The sequence below is a fragment of the Channa argus genome, chromosome 7 (assembly GCF_033026475.1).
Source record: "Channa argus isolate prfri chromosome 7, Channa argus male v1.0, whole genome shotgun sequence".
In the NCBI taxonomy this organism is placed as follows: domain Eukaryota; kingdom Metazoa; phylum Chordata; class Actinopteri; order Anabantiformes; family Channidae; genus Channa; species Channa argus.
Window position 1 is genome coordinate 1,496,140 of NC_090203.1, and position 23,947 is coordinate 1,520,086.

Sequence of the window (23,947 nt, forward strand, 5' to 3'; positions counted from 1 at the left end):
CTGGGACAGATAATTAATGTACATTGGTCTCATTTTATGTTTTCTGTGATTCTGCGTGCTAGTACAGAAATGCATCAATGTGAAACTGAGAAACAAAGTAAAGGTCATCAGTCCAGCTGCTGAGGAGAAAAAAACACTTTATGCTAAAATGATGCTCACTGCACTGATCTGTAGGAACTAGTTATAAGGTAAGCTGTGTGCTGCAGGTTGTTTTGACTATTTTAGAATGCATCATTACCTCCCAGAGCCCTTAATGTAGACCTAAATATGTTTGGCATATTCTCATAATAATAGATGTTTTATTGTAATTATTCGCAATATTGTTTGCAATATTTTACATTGTGTAATTCAAAGCATAATTAAAACAAATTTTTGAAATTAACATCTTCGTGTAGTACAAATATCTCTCTGGTGACACTGTTATTGTCCTCGTAGAAGTACGAGTTAGTTGACTTTTACTTTGTACAGCAACCGGAAGTTGACGGGTTTTTAGCTAACTGGACGATGTGGGAACCAGCAGGAGGACGGGGGACGTGTGCAGGATACTTTTTTTCTCATATGGCAGCAGTGTCGGTGAAATGTCCGTGTTTGTGGCTGCTGCTCTGCCTCTGCCTCCAGCTATCCGAAACCAAAAAGACCCGGTAAGGTAGCCGGACCCCGCTTTAGCTAAGTTAACCGCTAATGTTAGCCAGTTAGCTGCTGTTAGCCGAGCACAACAAGTCTGTTCCGACTTGTTTCATTTCCTTATCACTGACAGCCTTGATATGCCTGGAATAATTTCAGTAAAATAAATCACGTTATTAATAATAATAATGCTTTTGCTAAACTCGCGCTAACTTGCTAGCTGTTGGGCAACAGCTTGCTGTATTTCAATTCTTATCAGAGTCGTTGAGTGCAGAGTTCAGTCAGCCCGTTAGTCTTTTTCCTTAGACTGAAAAATGAAATAATAATATGTAACAGCTGTGTCGGGTTTGCATTGGTAGCCGTCAGAACATTTAACCTTTTCTTTTCGCACTGGTTAAAAATGTCATTTACAACATTTATGTTTGTTGAGGCCTAGCTAAAAAACAAAAAAACATTTGGTTTCATTTTTTAAGGAAACTTGACAGTTTGTGGGAAATGATGCTGCAGTGATAAACTTTAACCATAGGATGGTGCACTTGCATTTATAATCACCATTATCACACTTTCCTGGAGTTTAGAGCTTTACGTTGTTGTGTGGTTGTAAACTGAATTTAACTATAGACTAAAAAAATGTGAAGATTGTTTGGTGATAGAAACATTTACATTTAGTCATTTAGCGGACGCTTTGACTTACAAGTGAGGTACAGCAGCAAAACTTTAGTCAAATGCTACACATTTATAGATTGTCTATTATTTAAGACCTCATCTTCACTAATTTTCCCTCTGTGTTGGAGTAGGCACTAAAAGTGAGGTCCATGATGCGTAGGTTGACCGGTCAAATAAAAAAGCCACAGTCTCAGGTTTAGTTTAAGCAACCAGCTACTTTATTGTCTGACATGTTGCTGTGGTAGGTTCATTGACATAAAACCTTTAAGTTGGTTGGAAACTGAACTTTCTACACAACAGCTACATACAGGACTCTTCATTTTACTAAGAAACAGACTTTGGCTGTGGCTGAGATCCTCCCCTAATCACTATATAGTGTTTTCACCACTTTGTAGTAGTGTCTGACTGAGTGTATGAATCTATCCACTGTATAGTGCACTTACATTTACATTTAGTCATTTAGCAGATGCTTTTATCCAAAGCAACTTACAGTCCTATCAGAAAAGTGTTTACATTTCATGGGATGCAAGTGCAAGAAGGAGCAGAAAGGAAGTTAATATTTTTTGTTGTTGTTTAGATAGAATGGATTTAAGTGCATAGTTCATATTGGGAGAGAGTTTGCTGAGCCTGCAGACTTTGGTAGCTCGTTCCACCATCGTGGGATCCTTGCGCTGAAGAGTTTTGCTTGGTGTCTTCTGTGCGGTGCTGGGACCACCAGACGTCGTTTTTTGGCAGACCGCAGCGGAATGAGGGAGTTGAGGTTAAAATTAAAATATCCCACAATGCAACACCAAAAGTAGTGTACAGAGAGTGTTCTGCTAACAATCCCATAATGCAATGCTTCCCAGTTTAGAGATGAGAAAATTACTGTTGTGTTGCTCAAACAGCTGTTACTGATGATGCGATGTGACAACTGTTAAGATGTTTTCAAAATGCCAATTGACAGTGTACTACTGAGTGAACTAGTTAGTGTACATTATGTAGGGGGTGATTTTGGACACACACTTTGTTTGAATTAATTTCTTGAGAGGAAATTATCTAAAACTACCTGTAAATGGTATTTGATGAATATAACCAAAAGCTAAATAATGCACATACAGTAAATGTGATACACTAAGATGCTTTGTTTTAACTCCATATCACACCGTGGCCTGTTAGGCAGCCATGCTTCACACCATCTGTGAACATGACCATTTAAGATTACAGCTGGAGATGGTGCGTGTGTGTGTGTGTGCCTGCCTCACATTGTGCCTCTCATTCCACATGATTTTACATTTTAACTCAAAGGACTAACAGACATGTGTTTTTATTATCTACTAATGTGATGTGTTTTTTTTAAATAGCTAGTTTATTGTTTAGTCTCTTATAGGTCAAAAAGTAATCCGTAAAGCCTGAGTGATTTACCCATAAATTATTATTTTAGCATTTTAAAAGTAGCATTTGTTACAGGTTCAAACCACATGTCTTGAGTAGTCATGGATGAATGTAAAGCTTAAGTCATGATAAAAAACTTAGACAAAGTAGATAAAGCACTAGCTGTTTTTACGTGTGAGGCTGCAGTCAAACCACAGTTGAGCTATTTGGAAAATACATTCCTTCATGTGATGAAACTCTGATTTGACCATCAGAGGCTGTGTGATGAAATCTACCCACTAAATTGAGTCAACATGAAGTCCGACCCAACACATGACTTATTTATGAGCTCAGGCACTGAAAACATATATTTACTTTTATAGCATTCCCAGGTTATAAGATGGGGTTTTTTTTAGCTCTTTTTAAAGTTGTAAGCATGTTTTTCTTGCTTATATTGGGTCAGTAGATTTATTACAGGATATGTTCCAATTAAAACACGTGGCTGGACTGCTGACAGCATTGTGAGGAAGACTCATTAAATTAGCATGTTAGCAGATTCTTCATTAAAGGTTTTGTAACTTGAAACTTTTAGATATTTTTTTATCAAATTGTGTACCTCTCACATTACAATATTTCACCAAATTTAATAAATATGGCCTTATACACCCAGAAGAAATGTTTCTAGTCAGTTGATAAAGGCAGAAGACGATCCGAAAGGCAGTCGTTCAATCCCCTGGCCTTGGCTATATGTTGGCGTGTCTCTGGGCAAGACGCTGAACCCCTAACAGCCCATTCCCCTCCCCAGCTGTGTGGGCCGGTCCAAGCCCGGTAGAAATTGGGAAGGGTTGCATCAGGAAGGGCATCAGGTGTTAAAACTGTGTCAAATCAACATGCGGACAATGATCCGCTGTGGTGACACTGAACTCATGGGATAAGCTGAAAGGAGAAAACCAAAAAAATCGCCCAGAAGTAATGTTATGCACTTTTACTTTACTTACATTACCGTACATGTGTGAACATTCTTATTTTTATTGTATGTCATCTTATTTCCTTATGTTAAATTGGATGATTTCTCTATCTACATTTTGAATAGTTAAACATGAAAATCACTAACACACAACTTGGGTGAAAATGTAAATCAGATTTTATACTATTGGGAGAAGAAACGCTCTGTAGAAATAAGATCTTTAACCAACAAGTAGTTTAATTATTATTATTTTATTAATTTTCATCTTATCTTCTGCAATATTTCATTTACTGTTAAGTGGTATTAGATGGAACCAGCACATAGAGCTGATCTTAACTACTAAGAGCCCAAAGTAGCATCTAGCTAGTTTGAGTAAACCTGGAGTCCCAAATCCAAAGTTATTATATATGTGACAAAGTTAAGTAGCAAATCCTTATTTTATAAGTGTCAACATCAAACATTTGCTTGTATATTAGTTGAAAAAGAATCAGATTAATATGCTTTGATCAACTGATTTACCTTTTTGAACTGCTGTGAGGGCCTTTGGTGCCTGGTTAGAAACATTTTGCATTTGTCTTTGCATGACTTTGTCGGCTGCAGCAAACAGTGTCTTTTTGCTGCAAAGCTGAAGGAAATAAAACAGGACAATTTGTTGCACAGGCCTGTATGACTCATTCAGCCCTATTTTACCATGTGACAAACCTCCATTTATTACTAAAAACCCTCCATTTTAGTCCAAAAATATACTGGTTGTCCATCATTCTTTGACCATTATGTGTGTGATACTTAAAAAGTTCTCTCAATGCATTATGATTGCAATATGATGACATATATTGTGTGACAATATAAAGAGGTCTGTTATTTTTAGGGATGTCCTGATGCAGTTTATTTTTATTTTTTTGGATCCAATGCTGATCAAATACCTTAGCTAGCAACACAGCTACAGCTGCTTACAGGTTACCAGCAACTTTTAAGGTGGAATGTTTTCTTCTTGACCATTAAAAGTGTTTTAATCACTTCTGTTGCATGAGACACACTTAGCTGATGACTTGCTCTTCAAGCTCTTAAAAAATGTAAGTGAATTGCACAACAGGTTTATGCAGCTCTTTCTCTTCACTCGGGCAGCACCAGACTTTTTGCCCACAACAGACTTGCACCACTTCCACCATTGCAAGAAGAATGTCAGTGATCTTTAGAGAGTCTGAGGGAGAAAGCCACAAAACTATGCTCTATGTTTTGTAGCATAGCTAACTGAATCTAATTGGAGTAAATGACCTATATCAGGATATTACATTTTGGTTATGTTGTACAGCCACATTCTGTGTCATGTATAAAAAATGTGTCTCTGTAGATTGTCTATAGACGATGATGTCCTGCTGCCATACGCCAGCAGCCACGGACCCTCTCACTCCCACCGCCATGTGAGAGACTGTCAGCCCCTCATTCATGCCAACACTACCCATGAGAGCTGGCCCTCCAGCAACTACAGCGGGCTGCCAGTGGCTGACTCTGCAGTGTTTGTGACAGATGTGCCAGGAACCTCCAGATGGGTTTACGGTGAGCGGTATAGAGCTGGAATAACTTAATTTACTAAATAGCTTCTTAAGTATAAGTTTCAGGTACTTGCAGATACTTATGTCACTTTTACTCAACAACAGCACAGAGGGAAATTTTGAACTTTTTACTTCATTCCATTGTTCTGACAGCCTTAGTTCCCATCAGTTACAATCAATGATACACATTATTGTTTACTAGTTACATTATAATTTGGGAATATAAATAATCCTGAAATGGGACATTCTATATATAATGAGTACTCTTTTATGAGTACTGTATGTGGATAAAAAGTAACAAGGGTTAAAGTAAATTCTGGAGAAACCTTATTCAAAACAAATCTGGACTAGAGTTGTACATTCATACTTTCAAGCCATCATCAAGTTTTATCTATGTGAATACTTGTTTTTTTTTAATGTAACTCAGTGATAAATTCTACTTTTTGTTTAATTTTATGAAAATGTATTTGGAGTCTCCAATTAAATGAACATTCATCAAACATATTAATGCAACTTTGTACAGTATGGTGATTGATATCCTCACATTAATAGGTGAAGTGAGCAGGGTAAACCCAAAACCCATTTACATCCCGACTTCTTTGTGAACGCTTACACAGCAGAATCCGTTTCATCTAACCTCATTGTGTACTAGGTCACAAGACGGTGGTCTACGACCCCCTGAGGACACTGTCAGTGTTGGAGCCGGGTCAGCCAGGTGGCTGCGGGATGAATCGGAGGTCATTGGTGGAGGAGACGGCCAAAGCTGCCGGATGTCTGTATGCCCAGAATGCCGGCTTCTTCAAGATGTCGTCAGGCCAGTGTCTGGGCAACGTGGTGAGCAATGGCAGGATGGTGCAGGACAGTGGTGGACTCCAGAATGCTCAGTTTGGAATAAGAAGGGATGGAAGTCTGGTGTTCGGGTAAGACAACCACGATACTGACAAAACTCTGATTATAATTTATAATTTTACAAACAGCCCAAATATGGGACCAGACTGTGTAACAGTCATTCCACCTAAATAATAGTCATGTTGTATTACTTAGCTGATGTGGCTCAAACAATCAAGTAATCTTGATGCATGAGGAATATCTTGGCAAATATAATAATAATAATAATAATAATAATAATAATAATAATAATAATAATAAATTACTAAAACAATAAAATCAAAACTTAAACAAATAAAAACAAGTTCACAGAAACACATCTACAATAAAATAGGATCAATATAAAAATCTATTAAAAAATGAACTAAAACGTGCATTATAATGGGTATGTAACCTTAAACATGTGTCTTTAAAACAAGTCAATAATAGAATTCAGTATATGAATGTGAACAGGAAGTTCATTTCAGAGCCTCAGCATAATGTTAGAAAGAGCACTAGCTTCTGTTTTGAGCTCGGCACCAAAGTGGATCATGTGTGCAGGTGGAAGTAAAATTAGGGATCAGATTGGCTCTGCATCCCAAAGTTGACCATGCAAAAGTGTCATTGGAGCCTCAAAACTTAATGTCTGTTCTGCTTTTTTGTTTTTGACTATGTGTGCACACGCGTCATTAGCTGAGTCAACAGTACTTTAAGTGTTTATGATTTAATGTGCTGATGCATTCTGATCTGAAACGCAGACACATAATTTCACAATGACGATACCACAATTAGCACAAAGTCTCAAAGGTAGCAACACAAATTCATGAAAATGCAGCAGGGTGTTTGTACTAACAACAGAATTAGCCAGATGTTAACTTTATTTTGATAAGGTACAGGCCACGGATTTTCATGAGTTATCGTTCGCACTGGAATGTGTCTTTGAACAGTCAGAAACTAGATTAAACAGGAATTCACACCACTTCTCTCTGCCTGTCTGCAGAATGTATCTTATATCTTCTCACTCTAGTCTCTGTGTTTCTCTGAAGCACACAGCATTTGCAGGAATTGTGACTTCCTGTTTACATGGACTAGTAGCTTTTAACCTCTGGCTCAGTTTTAAGAACAACTAAGCAACAAGTTCATGTCAACATGACTCATTGTACACCAGTCTAAGCATGGCAACATAAAAAAAGACAGTGAAATCATACAACTGATGTGGGTTGTCTAATGAACACCATTAGAAATAGGTTGTGTCAACATTTTCACTCACCCACCACAACCACACATGCCTGAGGGGCTGAGATCAGGCATCCTAGGAATCTCTACATGATGCAACCATCAGTGTTTATGTTGCAGGTCAAACACCCAGAGAGAAATGAAAGAAAATGTACATGGATCACACAGTCCAGTGTGGTTTTCCTTATCAGTCCCTCTGAGAATGTAAGTCAGGCTAATAACAAACTTGCATCTAATTTACATTTTAAAAATTTCTTAATGTGCAGAATTCAAACTTTCAAATGTGTAAAATATAACATTTGACATAAACCTTTCTATAATTTCTATTATTACCACAATGTAAAATGCACTATTACAAGAAGAATAACTGCATTATACACTTTACTTAAGTACAACACATAAACTGATATGTTTGATATTTAAGATATTAAAGTTTGCATCACTTTACGTGCGATTTCAATGTAAGAAGAACCTAAACCTGACATAACAACATATAACAATGCACTTTCAGCTAAGTGCAAATATTCTTTCATCATCAAAAGTAACAAAGATGGTCAAGAAGTGTGTTTTGTGTTTTATTGAATAAGGGCCTCAGACAGCACAGCTCAACTCGACCGACATCCCCAATGTTTGTTTGTTTTTTGGCCTTTTTTAAAAAAACATTTCAATAATCAGATAGATTGTGAGACCTGATGACTGACAGCAGCTTACTCAATAACGGAATTCTCCTGGATGAGCTGGCCTGCTCCCCGGGTTCTCTCATTATTTCTGTGTGATGTACCCACATCCATCTCTCTTTCTGTTCACTCTCACCCAGAGGCAAGGCAGGAACCCTCTACATGTCCATTTTGCATTTTTTGTTTTTGAAATTATGAATGTTAGAAATGCTCAGAGTCTTCTAGCTAACTAGCAGTCTTAACTGTAGAGGTCACTGACAGTGATTCAGTGGCTGCCTAGTAATGGTTAAAAAACATTGTGTCTGAATAGAGCCATTCAGCATAAAACAAGCGGCACATCTTGTATTTTCTAAACTTAAAGCACATCCTGTCTGATTTGGGCCTCACACTGCCTCGCATCCTTCCACTCAGGTATCTCTCACAGGAAGATGTTTTGGACCAGTCCAACCCGTTCATCCAGCTGGTCAGTGGTGTGGTGTGGCTGCTAAGGAATGGGGAGGTTTACATCAACCAGAGCATGAAGGCAGAGTGTGACAAGACACAGGAGACAGGTGCATACTGTGAATTTTCTGTCAGCCAGCAGGAGCCAGTCTCATGACTGAGTTTGTATGTTTTTTCTGCACACACTGCAGGAGCTGATATGACAAATGTGTTGAACAGGAGAGATGATAATTAATCTGAAAAATGACAGCTGATGTAGATCTAGGGGATGAGATCAAGTTACCTACTGTATAACCGGTTAGATGGATGCCTTTAGAATACACTGTCATAGTGAAAGACACAGGCTGTCAATCAACTAGACCAGAGGTTTTACCTAAATTTCACTTGAGTGGACCACTTGATCTTTCTAGAATAGTCTGTGTCCCCTTGTCCAAGATCAGTTCACCGCAACAGCCTGCGAGGTAACAACTGAGTCAGCTTGAGTTCAGCCCTAATTAATCATAATGATACCTCAGAGTGCTGCCATACAATGTTTAAACAGCTCCAAATGTGTCTGTCACCAAAGCACAACACTCCTCTGTTTGGTTACCAGTGACAAGAGTGAAACTATGTGGAGCAGCCAAAGTTCACATCAGGCTTCCTAACATTTTATTGTGTGTTTACACTGCAGGGATACATGTTGGAAAATACATGATGAGAACTTTTCCCAGAACTCATTAGTCAGTGTTTACATAAGGATGAAACTTGACCTCAGTTCAGGTTGTGATATAAAAACTTTGTAAAGATATATCCACCCACTACAGGCAGCGTTATCCTCTGGTCGCTCGCTTAGACAGGTTGACCACGTCTAAATGAAGGAACTGAATTCAGAGCTTTTTTTGTTACGCGTTTACAGTGAGGACATTTTCATAAATAATGCTACAAATAGCTTTTATTTATCAGTTAATGTAACTAAACATTTCTGTGGCCACACTTTGCCTTTAAAACAGCACCAGCACAAAGTACTTGGCAAGAACTGTAGCTTGTTCCAAACATGTTGGAGAACTTGCAGCAGTTGTTCTGTGAATTTAGTCTGTCTCACTGCCTCTGTCTCCTGCTTTAGTTTCTGTTTGTCATTTTTTTTTTTTATGATTAATATTTTTTTATAGTAGTTTCTGAATGGCAATTAAGAAACCTGGGTATGGGAAATCTGTGTATATGTGCAGCAGAAGAGTAACCTGATATCTTCTCCACCTCTGACTTATTTTTGAAGCCTGGCTCACAGTTTTTAACTGTAGTGACAGAAAACGCTGCTTTGTGACTTTTCACTCTCTCTCTCTGCATGTGTGTGTGTTCGTGTCGCAGCAGAGTGACAGCGCAAGGGAAGATAGACGAAAGACACATGCAGCTGATCCACAACAGTCTGACTTGCACTTAAGAAATCACCAAGCTGATAGTAACCGTGTTACTTAAGTCCATGACTGCATTTGCAGGGACTTAAGCAACTAGTAACCTGATTTCTTAACTGTGTACAGACATCTGCTAGTGTCGCTTCTTTCTGACTCCCAACCCCCACATTTCTTATACTTCTCAAACTACTAGTCACCTGACTTAAGCTACAATTGAGGACATTTTCCCTCAGAAGGGAACTGTGTGGAGTCCAGGTACTCTAGTATCATATGCAGTAGTACTTTCCAATACCTGTAAACAGACTGATCAATTTTTGGGATTTTGAAACTTTTTTATAGTATTTAAACATAAAAAAATCATATAAATCTTTCCAAAATGTTTGACCACACTCCCAAAACTCATCACATTTACATATTTGTTTTCTATGGTTTGTCAAGCCTTTGCGTGTAGAGAAGTACAGAATGCAAGAGATGTTCTTGATTGAAGAAGTGTTGTAGACCTTCAGTTTTATACCATCTTTAAAGAGAAAACATTTTTCTTGCACTTTTAAAGGGCTGTTCAAAACTTTTGTGGATGTGGTGTCAGCCAGGACAGCAGTGGGTCACAACACTAAGGGCGAACTGATCCTGTTCCACATTGATGGACAGACTGGAAGGAGAGGGTAAGGACACCAAAGAGCTGAAGGCTATTTTAGCTGCTGCCATTACCCTTCTATGCATCTAACTAGCTAGAAATTTTTCTTTTTTTTTTTTTATCTGCCACCTGTAAGTTGGTAAAAAGAGGAATTGTCTTCTGGAGAGAAAAGAGAGAGGAATCACAGATGTTAATTATTGAAAACACATGATTTACTCTATGAACATAACATGGCTCACAGGATGTTGAGTCAATATAAAGTGCCCCGAGTAGGAGTCCAGCAGGCAAGGTTTGATTCTGCATTCACCACCAAAACGTAAAGAAACGAGCTCTGTGCACTTCATGTTTTCTCTTTCTGTTCATTGAAAAAAGGTAGATTTTTGCATATGTTTGAACAACAGTAAAGGGAGCTTTTGCACGATCTGTACCTACATCAAAACACACCAATTTAACATCACTCCTGGTCAATGTTGTGTAGTATAATAATAAAAGTACAAGTATAATTTAGATTTTCAACAGTAACTTAGAGAGAGATCTGACTGGTGTGAACCATTAACATGGGTTAACTGCAGCTCTGCACCTAGTAGAAGAAGACTTATAGAAGAAGATTATATGTAACTAAAGATATTCATCTGAACTCACGAATGACCCTATTCAGCCTGTCTGTTTGTTTCCTCATAGTTTTTGCTGCCAGAAGGAAACAGAATCAGAAACCCTTCAACAGTAGTAATCAAACAGGCTCACAATCAAGACAACAATCAAACACTTCCTTCACATGAAATATGCAGCGCACAGACACTGAAGAATAACATGGACATTACTGTCACAGAGCTATGGTATATGATCAAGGTTTAAAAATTAGAACATTGTAACAAAAGTGAGAGATGTGGCTCCTTGAACACACAGCAGCATATATGGAGGTGACTGACTGATGCTGATGGAAGTGAATAAGAACGTGATGAGAATGTCAGTAAAAGAAAACAAAAAACTAAATTTGATGAAAGGATCAATAGGCATGATAACCTCTGAGAGCTGATTTGTATCATCTAACCCGACAACCCTGGTCTCTGCAGCAACTGATTGTATCGATCAGTGTCTCCCTCCACCCTCAGTGTGGCAATGCTTCACAGAGGCAACAAGTCTGTAGATATATGTTTTGGAGTTAAAGATCTCAACATGCTGACATGTCTGAACATGTCCACTCAGCATTGTCCTCCCACTCGCTCAATATGTCAACCTCAGAGGCTGCTGCACATGCACCAAGATTTTACAACCTCACAGGCTTTTTTTTTTAAAACTCATGTTCCTCTTTGCATTTTCACAATAAATGTTGCTACTGCTTAGTAATTATGTGAAATTTTCACAATATACTTTTACCAATTCAACTTGGCCCTCAGTGGTCGTAGACTTAACAAAATCATTGGAGAATGTTTTAGTGCTCAAATCCATAGTCAGTGTGGAGAAGTGTAACCCAGCAGAGTGCCTGTTGTTTAAGTGAAGGTTCCACAATATTATTTAGCTGTCAGTTAATAAATGAATAACTTTGGTCCTTGAGAGTAAAAAAAAAAAAAAAAAAGGTACCACCCTTGGTAGTAACCATGACTTTTAAAATCTGGATACTGGATTTTAAGATGACAATTTAGTCCTATAAAAGTTGTTTTGTGATGCTTAATCTCCAAAAGTGTTATTGATTCTGGATTCCAGCCATAAAACTATGCACATTCATGCATCCTTATGCTCACAAATCCTATGTACTGGTGTCCAAATCATATTGGAAAGAATGGATCAAATTCTGATTATGAACTGGTCATTTCACATGGCTGGTGAAACTCCTTTTGCAACGATGCTTTGAAAGAAAACCTAAAACAAAAAAAAAAAGAGAACCCACAATTTTCTCTGAAATAGCTTGAAATTAACAAAAGTAATACATGTAAAGTAAGAATAAAGAAATACAAATCTGACTTTACTTTTTTTTATTAAACATATTTTCAAAAATAAAACAAAAGACCAAACCAAACAGCAGAGTGAGCGTTTTCGTCCAGCTAATTTAGCTTGAAGGTTGAAGACCTTGTTGATATGAATTACAGGAAACAGAATTCTAAGGCTTTTAGGATATTTTTTTATTTTCTAACAAGTTTGTCTGGGCAATGTGTTGTAATATTTAAATTATTCTTTTCACTTTAAGAAGGAAAATCATATTTTTCATTAATTTTAGATTTTATATTTCTTTGATTACTTCAGTACTCAAAGAAATTCTTTGATTACTTTTTTCAGTTACAAGTTTCTGAGAAAATTTAGGAGTTTTTCTTTTTTGTGGTAGGGCACAAACAATTTTGTGCATCTCTGTAAAAGACTAGATTTAAAAATCTGTACAAAACTTCACAGCAATCCGTTGAATAGTTGCTGAGAAATGGTCTGACTAACATTGACTTTTAGTTTATGCCACCTGTGTCTGGTCTGCTCAGTATGACCCTTTGGGAAGTGGCAGATTTCCTGAAGAAGCACGACGTGATCAACGCCATTAATCTGGATGGAGGCGGGTCTTCCACCTATGTGACTAATGGGACACTGGCCAGCTACCCCTCCGATCATTGGTGAACCAATTAAGCACACCACACACACACACACACACACACAGTCTGTACCTCATCGTGCACTTTAAATAAAGGCCATTTTATACCAGATAGGTTGCTTTTATCACTCAGCTCACCTTTCATTGTTCTCCACCTGTCCCCTCCGTTCTCAGTGAAGACAGTAGGTTCCGCTGTGGTCGGGCTGTCTCCACGATCCTGTGTGTCCACCAGCGGCATTGCCAGCCACCAGATTGCAGCGGAAATGGCGAATGTGTAGACGAGCGTTGTCAGTGTAAGCAGGGCTGGCAGGGTGCTGGTTGTGACTCTCTGGTGTGTCAGCCACCAGCCTGTGGTCCTCATGGTGTCTGCGCTGCCAGTAAGTGAAGTCATTAAGTTTATTTTTCAGTAAGAGTGGAGAAATGTTTAGTATCTTTCAATATCACCCTGTAAGGATGGCCCCCAAAATGACTGTAAAGTTGATTCAACATCTCTTTGGAATGGAACATTATCGCCTCCATAAATGTAGAGCTGATTTTTTTTTTATTAATAAAGGGCTATTATATTACCCTGCATTTAAAAAAACTGAATGTAAATGCTTTATCTTCTCTCAGACTATAATGACTGTAAGATGGAATTTGTACCAACCTAACAAGTGCAACAAAATCCAGCCGACTAAGAGAAATGTTAGTCAAGACCACAGTCTAATGAGGTCAAAATAATCAAAATGATACGAATGACCAGTGGCTTGAAAAAACATGTGAAGCACATACAAATTTTCCACATAATGTACACATTATAACTGTTGCTGCTACATGATTATTTTAGTTTTAAAATTCCCATTACTTATAATGATAATTTACTTACCATATTAATTGCTGACATCTGTTTGCATGATGATATTACATAAGAAAATTAAGCAGATCAATAAACATGAGCATCACCTGAAAGGTTAGTTATAATGCCTATGTTTTTATCGTTTTATATCTAAACGATGGTTCATATCCAATCCGATTGTTTCACTGCTGAGATGGAAGTAAACTTGCGTGATTGGTTAAAATGTCCATTTCTGTTGTTTTCATTCACAGCAGATAGATGTGGTTTTATATAAAGCATTGCTATGGAGCAATCGTGTGATCTTTATGCATGAACTGAAGTTACAAATTCACTTTTTTCCCACTTTCTGGATTCTAGTATAGTTTAGTGAGACATTGTGTACTGAGACTAGGATCTAATTGAGTTGTTGAATCTGCAGCGTCCCACATCTGTCTGTGCGTCTCTGTGTTGCAGGTGGCTGTGTCTGTGACGCTGGGTGGAGAGGACACAACTGTAGCCAAGGTAATGAGAAACCCCATGTTCTCTATCTTTCTCCATCACTCTCTCTCTCTCTCTCTCTCTCACACTCACACACAATTGTACCTAATCAAAATTGTTACCTTAAACTAGGGCTGGAAGGTACAGTATGTTTTTATTTTGCACTTTTCCATGATGTAAGTGTCTACATCATGCAGACTAAGTTATTTCTGCATGATTATGACCAAAAATGTAGTTTTTACTGTATTATTGGCCTTGTTTCTTATTTAGAGTGCCTCCCTGGTTTCTATGGTGACGGCTGCAATCAGACCTGCGCCTGCCTTAATGGTGGTGCCTGCGACCCCATCCATGGACACTGCATCTGCCAACCTGGTTACTATGGCAACACATGTGAACAAGGTAGAGGGATTTTATGCTCTGCTAGTTTTTTCTGTCACTAAAACTCTTGATGAACACACTCATACACCAGATGTTGCTTTTTTGAAACATTGGTTTGAATGTATTTTTAAAAAAATCAAATTAAATTTGGTTTCTTCAGTAAAGATTTTAAATGGTATTAAACGTAAAATGTATTTTACTGTGTCTGCTGCAGGGAGCCATGTTGGTTCTGTTTCTGTATGTGGTTGCAGCTGTTGCACATGCTCCACCTCTTTAAAAAAAAAATGTTGGATTGTTGTGTGAATTTTATTGCAGGAGGCTGTTTCATCCTTTTTTATTAAAATAGCATTCCAGCCCTGCAACAAACACTGTCACTACTGTTGCTACAGGAAGCTCAGTGTCTCATAAGGGCAAAAGCAATTTTTGCAAGAACTTAACGAGGAATTTGTGAATGTTAAATTCATCCATTTTGTGCTCACTCCAGTTCCACGGCTTTGTAATTTAATAGATTCTAACATTAGAAATGTTCTTACACACTGCATGGAGGAGGTACATACCCACTCGATTTAATAATAATTCATTCTAGTCCATGTCAACCCTGCTAGTTGTGGACAAAGGTTCCGGCCCTGAACTTACGGGATAGGCCGTAAGGACATCTTTAAAAGTATTAACTTTATCTTACAACCTGCAGAAACCATCTACAACTTGGGGTCCATTCATCAATGACTAAAATAATTTATTTCACTTAAGTGACACTAAATTAGTCAATTGGAAATTGTCAGTAGATTCTCGTGTTTTGTCATTTGGGGCTATAAATATGTCACGTTTCACAGTTCACATTTTTAATTTTCTGTCCCTCTGTGCTAGTGTGTTCTCTGGGTTTCTTCGGTCTGTCCTGTGCTCAGGAATGTCACTGTGATGACCAGTGCACCTGTGACCCGCAGACGGGAAGCTGTAATGCAAAACTGCGAGAAGAGACCAACTTCACCTTACACAGAGGTATAAAAAAAAGAATACACGGTTACCCACAGTATTCAGGCCCCTTTACCCTTTTTGGCAGCAGTTGCAATCGACAGCCTTCTTCTTAAGTCTTTCAGATGGTCTCTGATGGCTGTTTCCATCTTTCCATCTTCAGGCATAACATTATGACCACCTGTGCTATTTAATGCAATCCAATGCAGTGGCTCTGCCATAGGGAGGCCAAAACATTAGAAACCATCTCTTATTATTATGAATGCTGTGTTACATTGCTACATTGCTCCACACAGTTCTCTTTACTGTCCCTGTTGCTGAAATTCACACAAGCTTCACTTTTGGGATTGTATTAGCCAGATTATGAGCAGTGCCTGCTGTTTGTCAGACTTACTTAGAGTAAGAGTTTAATTTCCTGTCACTGGAGTCTTTCATTTGTTGAGGGCTGTGTCTTCTGTCTAATCACTCTGTGGCCATCAGGTTCTTGGCCACCTCCCAGATCAAGATTCATCTTGTCCGGTAACCCAGTCCTGGTGGTTCCCACTGTGCTTCTAGTAACACTCACAGCTTTGGAAATGACTATTATATCTTTCTTCTTGATCTATGACTTGTCACAATTTTAATTGCAGAGGCCTGCAGAGAGTTTCTTGGGCTTTTATCCTAACAGGAATTGTGGGACTTCATATACATGTGTGTCCAGTCAGTTCTGTTGGCCACAGGTGTACACCAACCAAGTTCTAGACAACCTCAAGAAAGATTAAAACAGACGGGATGCATTTTGGGTTTTAGGGTCACATTGTGGTTGATGGTGATAACAAGATGAACAAATTTGCTGCAGATCTGTTTTTTGTAATCACATATTTTATAGCCCCATCTAAACTGCTTCCCCATCCTCGCAAAGAGCGAGAGAGAGAAAGTGTGTGTGTGTAAAATGGAAACACTGACTTTGTGTTTATCAGCCTCAAAAGACTGTGTTAAACAGTGTGTGTGCTTCCTTTAGCAAATGTTTGACTATTTGCATGTAGCATATGTAAAAACAGTTCAGTCTTTGTTGCCCTTTGCACAGAGAAGTACTGTATCAGCTCAACTGGGAGGACTGGAAATGTTACTGAGCTGCACATCAGCTCCCAAAACTACTTTAAATCGTCATACTGTAACAAAAAACAGAGTAACTGGGGCAACTGTGGTTTAGTGTCAGTGGTTCAGACCCCAGCATCTTACCAAACTGCTTCTCTGTGTATATCCCTCACTAACTAATATAACTGTAATGAAGAGGGCAAACAAAACTGCTAACAGCAAATTCGCTTCTTGCCATGTTGCTAATTTGTTTAAATGCAACAAAACATGGGCTAAAAAACTGAATTTGATGAGCTTTTATTCTCGCCTAATGCTTTGTGTTTTTTCCTCTAATTGACCTGTGTGTTAGTGTAAGTATATTTCAGTATATTTGTATCCGATTATCAAAATTATATACATGGTCCATTTTCACGCAGCAGTCAAAATGTTCTCTCAGCTTATTTAAAGCCGTAAAAATACGAGAGCACCTTCTCAGAAAAGATTTAAATTACCTGACAAGCCAGTTTGCTGAAAAGACTTTGTGGTTTTGGTTGAAGGACCACATACACACAAGTTGAGATAAAATTAGTAAGTAATCACTGACCATCCTGGAGACAGGAATCTAAATGGGGCATAAGGCATTTGAGCGTTAAACCGCTGATTTAACAGCTACAGTGCCTTGTAAAAGTATTCATAACCCTTGAAATTGGAATTTTCATACCCCTTGTGCTTGTAATGTGACAAAATGTGGAAAATTAGTTGATGCATTTACTCATGTCTTCCTTGTCTTCTCTCAACAGCCGGGCACTGTCTGGCCAAGCAGATGTTTACATCTTGGAGAGAAGAAGATGAAGCTCACAGAGCGAAGCCTTATCTAACAGAGTAGGTGTCAGAGGTCAAAACGCATGAAACCTTCTTCACCCCTGTGTCCATCTTTCCAGTCGGTTCATAAACTGTCTCCTGTCATTTCTGTCTCTCGGTTTAGTTTCTACACATGGGACACATACAGAATCCTGATTATGTGCCACGTAAGGGAAAGATGCAGAACCATTTATTTATTGTGAGAGGTTTTTTTTTTTTTTATATAAAGCTGATACTTGGTTTGATATTTGATAACAGATTTTCCCTCAAATGTAGAAAATATCGATCCATCTGCAAGCCAGATGTTAGGGCATTTAAACAACAGCTGCTCATGTTAGCAACACATTGTTAGCAGTATCAATTTTCTGACTGTGCAGCTTGAACCTAAAGCTGTTTGGAACTCAAATCTAAGTTGGCGTGTTTGCAGGAAGCTGAGAAATCACAAACAGCAGTGCTACATTTCCCACTTTGCCGTGTGATATGTAACAGGTAACAACTATAACTTTGTCCTGGAAAACGACACTTCTGTCCAATTGTCTGATTACTAAAGTCCAGTTTAAACACGCACACAGATGCACTGCAGACCTGCATTTGGCTTTTTGTCTCTGTCCCTGCTTTACATGTAAACAAGGCTGGGATGCTTTCATTGGCCTCCTACGTTTCACATGCAAGTTAGGGATTGTTAGCTGTTGCTATGGTTTCTGGAAAGTGCTTTGTGTGGGGGAAGTCTAGTCACAGAAGGAGGGTTTTTTGTTTAGACCTCATTTATTTTTAACCCTTGTTTTGACCAAAAGAGTAAAATATTTCAACTCGCTCTAGTAGCTGAAGATCTGCTGTTGGATGGTTCCACAGCTTCCAAAACTTTCCCCAAATCTCTCCGATATCAACGTTGGTGAAGCCGCAGTCAACTGTGTTCGGCCATTTCAACACCGTTTCAACATCCACACAAACTTTACACAATCACAGTCTAAACTCTTGGTCTTTTTTTTGTCCTTTTTTACAATTTGTGGACAGCTGTATGTATTTGTCCTGGAAGAGACAGTTTGAAAGTATCTTCTCACATTCAGCAGTTTCACACAGTTGTCTTTCTACAGTGACTGACATCCTAACTGTCATGTAAATGAGACCCCTGGTTTCTGTAAGTCGGGGGAGAAGATCGGAGAAACCGGATTTCCATAAGAAGGTCTCTTCTGGAGAAGTCCTTTCTCTTCCATGTATATGTATGACCAGGCTTCTTAACAGCTTTTTACAATCGCGTGTTAGCACGACAAAAGGCGGCACAAAGGGACAGTAGTCCACTTGGGTGGTTGGATGAAAAAGATCATTATGTGAAGCAGTGGCTCTGCAATGAAGTCAGTTGATTTTACCATAATTAGTTTTATTAACCTGATTCTATAAATTAAGTATATTAATCAGATGCAGTGGAGTATGAGCACAGTTTATGGTGGTTTTGTTTAAATAATGTCTGTCTCCATCTTCTCCCTGTTTTTCTCAGACGGTCGTGGCTGGTTATCACCCTGACCCTGGCTTTTCTCCTATCTGCCCTCCTGCTGTTTCACCTTGTAAAGGGCTGTGGCAACTCAGCCGCCGCTCACTTCCCCCAGACCCGGGACTACTCGTACGTCCCGCTGACCTACATCAATGGAGCAGCTTCACAGCCTGGAGCCGACGTTGGGAAATGCAGTGTGAGGAATTTGGGGTTGGACGACTTGGACTCTGATCATGAAGTCTGGTCTCAATCGCGCTCAGGGAGGTCGGTGCTGTAAGGATGCGAGTGATAATAACTCTGTTATTGCACAAGGAGAAGCCACTGAAACTCTGTGTTTCTCTGCTTATTTCCATGACGTGCTTCTTTAACGGCACTGCTGAAATGAACAGAGTTTTCTTACTTCCATTTTTACATCAAACTGAACTCTGTTTTCAGGATAAGCCACTGGAAGCAGGTCAGGTGTTGTTTACAGATGAGGCAGTGCAGTCTTGTGATGGAAAGAAACTTGGGGGGGGGGGGGGGAGGGGGAAGCATTACCTTGTTAAAACTCTCTCTGCTTGATTCCCCAACCCATCAGGTACAAATTTTAACTCATTGACATATTAACAGATGAACTGTGACTCTAATCAGGGAGGTCCTGAGGTTTCTAATCATAATTACTGAGGTTTTATTAGACAACTTCTTGTGAACCTTCACATTTTTAAACCTCGCTATTAATAATTGAGCTCCGAGTGTGACCGACTTTGAGGTCACTGTACCAACAGTGATTTGTTACACAAAATAATCAAGTAGCACAATTTCCCCATCCGGATGTTCTGAAGATTTTTTTAGACGGGATTGGTTCTGACCGAAGTTAAGTTCTGATTAAGGGGAGGGGCGGGAAGCATGCAGTAACATATCCTGTCACAAATACTGTTTAAACTAGATGAAATGAAGTGTGAAGTGAGTGAAATTCATCCTCTGGAGAGCATGAATGTTTGAGCAACATTGAGTTTGGACCAAATCAATGGACTGATAGATGACTGCTGGCTCCAAAACAAGAATTCATCTGTGATATTTACAGAGCTGAGCACAAGACTGACTTGTTTAAACCTTTGCTTACAACTTGTCAACTGCTGCAGGGTTATGACCAAGTGTTGTGTCACTTATAATATCCATCGGTTTATTCTACCACTGCCATGTCGTGCTGGATCATATTTCAATCACAATGAAATCTGCTGCTTGTCTGTTATTGTGACTTAAAACTGTCCGGAGATTTCCTTTGCTAAAACAACTGCCATATCCTGCTGACTGACTCTCAATTTAGCTTTTTTCCATCCAGCAGCAGAAGCAGCAGCAGCAGCTTTGTGTCACCATCTGGACTCTGTGGTGTTGCTGCACACAGATGTGTTGTTTTTTTTTTTGTTTTTTTTTCATACAGTGTCTTTCAGTCTGACAGTCTGGGAGTTTCACCTGCAGCTCACTGCAGCTTTCACCGGAGTGTTCACTTGACCTCTGAGCTGTACCACAGATATTCTCATAACTACTGTACACTTTGTTCTTTTTGGTCCACAGATTTGTCTTTTACTCTTTAAGTTTGCTGTTCTCAGCTTTTTGTCTGTTACTTGTCTGAATGTACGGTGTCAAACCTAATGTGTTTTATTCAGTTTGGATTTGTCTGAGGAGAGGTGAGGGTCTGTTTTTACACTGTGCTCATGTGTTTGACCGTTTGAAAACTAGACATTTATAGATTTATAAAAATACACATTTCCCACTGTGGGACAGTATCCTGTTTCTCTCCTCCAACCTCAGGGAACAAATTGTTGTACTGGTTTTAGCCTCTGGCAGATTATAGGAGCTGGCTCTGGAATATGTCCTGCTGCAGATAGAACCGTGTTACCTTCATCACCAAAGCCTTAGTGGTATTTTTGTCCACGTTTAAATCATTAGCTGTAGCTTAATTATTAGCACAGACTCTTTTTGCTATCTGCACGAAAAGACGACTGGATGGTTTGAAAATAAGCCTGTTATTTTGCACGAATACTTAAAGTAATTAACATTAGTACATGTTTATTTATTTATCTTTTTTTTGTGTGTGTGTGTGTGTGTGTTCAGTTAGGACTGGATACCTATACTTGCTCACTACCATCTGAGGACTGAAAACACCTACGTGTACCAGTATATTTTACAGTTTACTGTGTTGTAAAATCAAACCACCCTAAGTGTTAAATCATGTTTGTCAGAATGTGGCTTTAAAGTAAAAAAATCTGATCTTCTGTGACAAAAACAAAACTTTAAACGTCAAAACACACTAGTCTGTCATGTTGCAGACACTACCATCATATTTTGTGCAACTGACAGCACTTAAAGTAAATATACACGGTGAAATATTCAGCAGCCCTGCAGGTCTGAGCTATGAGCTTCACTGTTTACAGAGTAGCTGCAGGAATCTTTCGGTTTTGTCATTGCTGATACGTAGACAAACATCTGTGCAGCAAACCTGTTGGGATACATTGTTCGCCACAGGCTCCTAAAAGACTCTCACCATCTACAAACATTGAAACATTCTCAGCTAATTGGAACAAAATGAGCATGACCACCACATGCTGCAGTCAGTGGGAAGCCCACAGTCACATCCGCTGGCTGCGAGCTGACAGAAAATCAAAAGCAACTGTCAGCGTCACCGTCACAGAAGAATTCTGTGTTTAGAGAAACACAAGCTACATCTGAACGCAGAGTTCTGTGTTTTTCAAATCATTCAAAAAGAAGAACTCGGAAGCCAGAGAAAAGAAACAGAGAAATCTACAGGCAGCAAACAGCTGATGCAAACAGTCTAGATGCCAAAGTAAACCAGCATATTTTTATTCACTTTGTCGCAGATTTAAATGAAAGTTTCCTTCTAACTTCTAATTGAGCTGTGCTAAGCTAACTGGCTGCAGATGCATATTTACCACATGGAAGACAGTGTTAATCTGTGCCCATGAACATTTGCCAACATGCAGAAGCGTTTCTCTATTCCTCTGAGTAAATGACCCAAATGTTCAGTAAACATTGTAAACTTTGTGAATAATTGGAAAGCTTGAGTTTGTTTAGCCCCAGTGACTGAGGTCTGTTTGTGTTCATGCTGATTATCAGGATGCAGTGAGCACAGCAGCATCGCTGACGGAGTTTGTTTCCATTTATAGCAAAATTTGAATCCAAAAATCGAACTTGATCTGTTTTCACGAATAAACCTTCCTCTATGCCACTGCTCTGCTCTCTTGTGTTCTTTCGAGGATTAGTCAACTTATGGTGGACGTTAACCTCTTATGTGCGGCACGTTCACTAATCCTGTTTGCATTGACCATCTGTAGAGGGAAACATGAAGTTCTGCTCGGAATAACCGACTAGTATCCCTCAGAGTTTAACAATATTTCAACACAACCTTTTTTTCTTTTTCTTTTTTTTTTTTAAACACAGAATTCTGCAACCTTACAGAGATTTAGCAAAACAAACTCTTAGACTGAAAATAACAACTGGCTTTGATTCCTGCACTTTTCCACTGGTGGGTTTGACAAAACCCTAAGAAGTGTGCGGTGTGCAAATACTATAGGTTCACAGGCATAAATTAGGCAATTTTGATAAAGATATCATTGTGAAAGTTTTAGCATTGAGACATGTCAAAGTGTCAAAGAAAAATCTAATGTTCCAGACTGGTTTCTTAACCCACGTGTAATCCGAGAACCTTCAGAGGTAAATTTTCCCTACAAAATGTTTTTTTTTTTCCAAATAAGTGGTAAAGAGGAAAAATGAGATTAGTGATGACCTGCTCTCAGATGTGGATTTACACTTAACAGGTTAATCGGTGCATGTGAACACACTGCAGGAGGAATTTGTCTGGGGACATCGGGTTTCTCTAATCCCCTACTCTGATTACAGGGACCAGATTTCTCATGTTCCTAAACCTCCCGGGAAAAGCTCAGTGTAAATCGCTTACTTGCACGCTTGTAAACACAGCTAGTCTTACAGTGACCATCACAGGAAAGAAAGAAGTTGGACCTTTGGACAAGGATGGTTAGGTCACCCACAGGTCAAAGCAATGAGAACAACATGGCTGCTGCCAGTAGTCCACCGTGTTGTCAGCACTGTGTTCTGTATTTTATCAGTGTTGCATTTAGGAATTTCAGCCAACCATTCTGTCCTTGTTGAAGCTTCCATGCTGGTGCAGGGGGCCCCAGACTTTAACAACCCACCAAACATTTGCAGGAGTCCAGGCGTTAATGTTAGACAATGAACACAGACACAGAAAGACTCTGTCTTTTTATGTCCTCTCATGTTTTTTCTTTACTTACACTGCATTTTTTTTTTGTCTTACCTACTTGTTTTGTTTTGCATCTCTTCCCAATCCGTTTTCATTCATTTGCTGCCTGTTTGCTTCTTTTTGTGACTGTTTTTTACGAGTTTAGCAGTGAGCGACCTGAACACTGCTCAGATCAACCTGTGCATGGTCGCACCAGTAGTTCAGCCATAGTCGGGACAATGGACAGATCACATACAGTCCAAACTTACCAGTGAAACTGTAAGTTAATGATGAAGACTGTGGGGCTCCAGGACAGACTAAGGAAGGCTGGAGTGTGACTGGGGTTTTCCACAGTATAACAGGAGACATTGAGACAGGAGACTTGTTAGCAGGTCTTCATCTCCTATAACCATCAACCAGAGGCTTTAAAGCTGCTCCGGATAATAACAACTGAGTACGTTCTGTTTTCTGTTTGCTCCTCTATATGTCCATGTTTGCTTCTGCTGCACATTTAATCACGTTCGTTAAACTCACTTCCTACACATTTTCTTCTTTTACTAACTCTGCTTCTTTCCTCTCGTTATTTTCCCTCTGATAGTATCATGGACAAAGGAACGGTTTAATGACTTCGCTGCTATTATTA

The 23,947-nt window shown here is 39.0% G+C and overlaps 1 protein-coding gene across 2 annotated transcripts; it reads left to right on the plus strand.

The window, feature by feature from the left end:
* Nucleotides 1-477: 477 nt before the first annotated feature.
* Nucleotides 478-22,275, plus strand: nagpa (N-acetylglucosamine-1-phosphodiester alpha-N-acetylglucosaminidase). 2 transcript variants are annotated; one of them, XM_067511716.1, is made up of 12 exons: nucleotides 478-641; nucleotides 4,962-5,167; nucleotides 5,816-6,083; nucleotides 8,355-8,494; nucleotides 10,326-10,434; nucleotides 12,872-13,000; nucleotides 13,153-13,355; nucleotides 14,267-14,314; nucleotides 14,561-14,689; nucleotides 15,536-15,667; nucleotides 17,497-17,578; nucleotides 19,053-22,275. In XM_067511716.1, exons 1-12 carry the CDS (start codon nucleotides 505-507, stop codon nucleotides 19,321-19,323), a joined length of 1,854 nt encoding a protein of 617 aa, XP_067367817.1. In that variant the 5' UTR covers nucleotides 478-504; the 3' UTR covers nucleotides 19,324-22,275. The 2 variants fall into 2 exon arrangements, with proteins under 2 accessions (XP_067367817.1, XP_067367818.1); XM_067511717.1 differs by lacking the exons at nucleotides 8,355-8,494; nucleotides 10,326-10,434.
* Nucleotides 22,276-23,947: the final 1,672 nt, after the last annotated feature.